Source organism: Gambusia affinis, linkage group LG12 (assembly GCF_019740435.1).
Source record: "Gambusia affinis linkage group LG12, SWU_Gaff_1.0, whole genome shotgun sequence".
In the NCBI taxonomy this organism is placed as follows: Eukaryota; Metazoa; Chordata; class Actinopteri; order Cyprinodontiformes; family Poeciliidae; genus Gambusia; species Gambusia affinis.
In genome coordinates this window covers 1,910,256-1,913,819 of record NC_057879.1, presented here as the reverse complement: position 1 = coordinate 1,913,819, position 3,564 = coordinate 1,910,256, and the positions used below count along the sequence as shown (strand labels likewise).

General features: G+C 37.1%; 1 protein-coding gene across 1 annotated transcript; it reads left to right on the top strand.

Annotated features, from left to right (window-relative positions):
- rps28 (ribosomal protein S28) lies at window positions 1-2,910 on the top strand. Its single transcript, XM_044132980.1, has 4 exons — window positions 1-120; window positions 398-445; window positions 2,518-2,640; window positions 2,793-2,910. Exons 1-3 carry the CDS (start codon window positions 34-36, stop codon window positions 2,638-2,640), a joined length of 258 nt encoding a protein of 85 aa, XP_043988915.1. The 5' UTR covers window positions 1-33; the 3' UTR covers window positions 2,793-2,910.
- Window positions 2,911-3,564: the final 654 nt, after the last annotated feature.

Genomic DNA, 3,564 nt, shown 5'->3' with positions numbered 1-3,564 from the left:
AAGAGTTTAACTTCGAAGTCCCAGTGTGGATATATGCTCTCCTCGCACCACGTGACTTCCTTTCTGGTAAAACCTGACAACATGGACGCCAGCCGCGTGCAGCCGATTAAGCTTGCTAGAGTAAGAAAACCCATCAGATTATTGTAGAAATGTCGTTTGTTGGGACTTACGTTTTTACGAATACATTCTGACTCAGTTGGTAACAGTATTTTGTGGCTTAGTAAAGTTTTTTTTTAGTTAAATGGAAATAAACTGTCCTAATGTCGCGCTTCCATCATGGAGGCCTGTCCGTGCTACAGTTTGTTATCTGCGAGCTGATGTTTCCACATTATGTTCGTGTTCTCGGTCATAAATATGAAACTGTTTTATTCATGTTCCCCTATGTTTTATTTTCTAGGTCACAAAGGTCCTCGGAAGAACCGGTTCTCAGGGCCAGTGTACACAGGTATGTTAGCATTGTTCTCCACCGATTAGCATCTTGGCATTATCCTGACTGTAAAGAAGACTACCTAGTCATTCCCCTTAGCTTTTCCGTCATCCCATCATTTATTTCAGAAATAGAAATGAATAGAAATTGTGTTAGAGGATTTTTTGTCTTTCACTCTTAAGTTTATACCCACGTATTTTAACCTTCCCGTGCTTTATTTTCTACCTGTAACTAGACTGAGAAAGATGACAGAAGTAGGATTTAATATAGCAATAAAAATGGTCCTTTTGATATTTAATATAGGGTCTTGTCATTTCCATTCTGCCATTTAATATTTACAGTCTTTGATATGTAGTGCTTATGTTTCTGTTTGAAAATGGTCTGACTGTATTGACCTTGTTTTTAATTCATGGAAGAATTATTGATATTTTTGCTCTCAGAGCACAGACTTGTAGCTTCATATTTCCTAATTGTAGTCTTCTTTAATGAAAGTTATTTCAGATATCTTAAAGCAAAATGTAACTTAATGGTATTTTGATTACTTCTCAATTTAATATATCTTTAGATTGTACCACATTGTAGATGATGTCATATTTAAAGTGCAATGTCAGAGCAGTAAAGACAGCTTGCATAAAAGCTCTTATACATTAGGTCCCATGCCTTAAATTCATATTTACAGACAAATGTGGCCACTTGGATGGACTTCCTCTGAGATTTATAACCAAAACCGATATTGAATATAGATCCAAAATGATGAGATTTTTGGTGTGTTGTGTTCATCATAATTATGGAAAAAGAGTAAGGTGAAGAAAATTATAGTACTCCTATTCACCATTACTGTTAAGCTACAGTATTTAATGTCAAGCAGTCCCAATATTTACCAAGTTGTTTGGTCCAAATTTAAAAAGCACCACAATCAATAAGGTTGCAGCTAATGATTATTTTAGTAATCGAGTATTTTATTGATTACTCTGACAAGTACTCAGACAAAATATTTTTCATTAACTACTTAAGCCTTTTTTAATACAATACTAGTAGTTGATTAAAAATGCAAATTAAGATTTTAATTCCCTCAGTACATGCAGTAAGAACCTTTCGTTCGTGAACATGAGATCATTCATAGTAAAGATGCATCTGCTGCTAAAACTATGCTAACATCATGTGAGGCTCTGGCCTTTTTTATTTTAAAATAATTTAATAGCTAAGAATGTGTGTGACACAACTATAATTTAACAAATTGACCATGACTTTTTCATCTCTGTTCTCCACCAGTGTTGGGGAATTTCACTCCTTTGCCACTCCAAGTGATATTTTGAGAACTTACAGTGACTTTTGAATATTTATTTTCTAATTGTAAAATATCTTCAGCCACCATAGTAAATGTCCTCGGGTGAAGTAATAGAATATCCTGATTTCATGTTATGTACATCAGAAATGCTTACTAAGGTGAAGTTTACATGATTGTCATTTGTCGTGACTGGATCCAAGGACGGCGTACAGTCTGGGGCGTTGCAATGCTATAAAAACTTTAAAAAATTGGTTATGCCTTTAGATCTGTGGACACCTGATTGCTTCAAATCACTCAGCAAACTCTTCTGTTTCAAACTGACGGTGAAATTATGCTTTTAAAATAGAGATTTTTGTGGCTTGCTTTTATTTCTTTTTAGCAGATTTTAAGATGGTGTTTTTTTTTGTTGTTGTTTTTTGGTTAAAAACCAACAAACAAGTAACATTTTTATATCCTCAGAAATGGTCCAAAGTTTCAGAGGTAAATCTGGTGGCTTAGAGCCACTTCCTGCTGGGAGATGGGCTAACATCGTTTGCTTCCTGCCCTCTGCTGGTGCTCTTCTTGTCCTTCATAACGTACCTTTGCTTTATGCCAGTTCTACTTTCAAAACTACACTTCTCCAATATAGTCTGGCTCATGGTTATGGATGAAACATTAGTGAAGTCTTGCTGATTTAGTTTTGTCAGAAGTCCAGTTGGTTCTTGTTGCCAGTAAGCTTTAACTTCACTCAGAGACCAAAAATGTTGAAACAAAATGAAGATGAGAAGTTCCAGTTTCTCATGCAGGTTGTTTTTTCCTCCAGGTCCGAGTCGAGTTCATGGACGACAGCAACCGCTCCATCATCAGGAACGTGAAGGGCCCCGTCAGAGAAGGAGACGTGCTGACACTTCTGGAGTCTGAGAGAGAAGCCAGGAGGCTGCGATAGGTGAGACCAAACAGCTGGAACCAACATTTCAGAATCATCTGAGTTTGGGTTTATCTGTTTCAATTCAGATGTCTTAATGAATAAAGGCATCATTACTTTTTTTTTTTCGTCTGTTGCCAGATGATTTGACTGAATTGTTCTTGTTTTCACAGTGGAATATGAAGCTGTGGAACATCCGGTGGCTCCAGCTCCACTCACTCGGACTACAGCTCATGCTCACAATTTCAAAACACGTTCAAATGTTTTGAAATAAATTTGGGTATTCACAAACGTTTGACTCTTGTGTTTTTTAAAAAAAAGGTTTTATTGGCTCTAGTGTCCTTTAATTGACAGGAAAGTGGGTAATGAGAGATGAGGGAAGACATGCGACAAAGGTCACCAGGCTGGGAATCGAACCTGCGACGGCCAGACAAAGGCCTCCTCATGTGGGTTGTGCTTATCCCCTGCGCCACCACAGTACATCTCCACTTTTGTGGTTTTTAACTTTCTTTTATAATAAATCAATCTAATAAATTTTAAGTTTGACCATCATACCAAAGATAAGTGATGATTATGTTTTGTCCAGTGATATTGTAAATAAACAGTAACTAAAGCACATCTGATGAAGAACATTCCCACATTAAACATGACTGAGAGTACAGGAGGAATTTTACGTGTGTTCTAGATACTGCAGCTGTAGTAACTTTACAAAGATGAACGAACTGATTGTTTGAAAACACAAACGTTTTAGTTCAAATTATCTCCAGGAAAATACTTGGCATTAACGGCTCTACCGTCTGCCTCCCTGTTGGCAGCACAGCTTTAATACTCTCAGCAGCTAGTCACAAGTGGAAAGTAGCCAGTCTTTCAGTTCTACTGTGTCTTCAGGTTGTTTCCTGAGATCTGCGATATTGTAACATGCAGTGTTTTTCCAGCAGGGGGCAG

Coding starts and splice junctions, on each gene's coding strand:
- rps28 (XM_044132980.1), top strand. CDS start 34: ATGCTCTCCTCGCACCACGTGACTTCCTTTCTGGTAAAACCTGACAAC. Junction 121..397: donor AGCCGATTAAGCTTGCTAGA/GTAAGAAAACCC, acceptor TTTATTTTCTAG/GTCACAAAGGTCCTCGGAAG. Junction 446..2,517: donor CTCAGGGCCAGTGTACACAG/GTATGTTAGCAT, acceptor TTTTTCCTCCAG/GTCCGAGTCGAGTTCATGGA.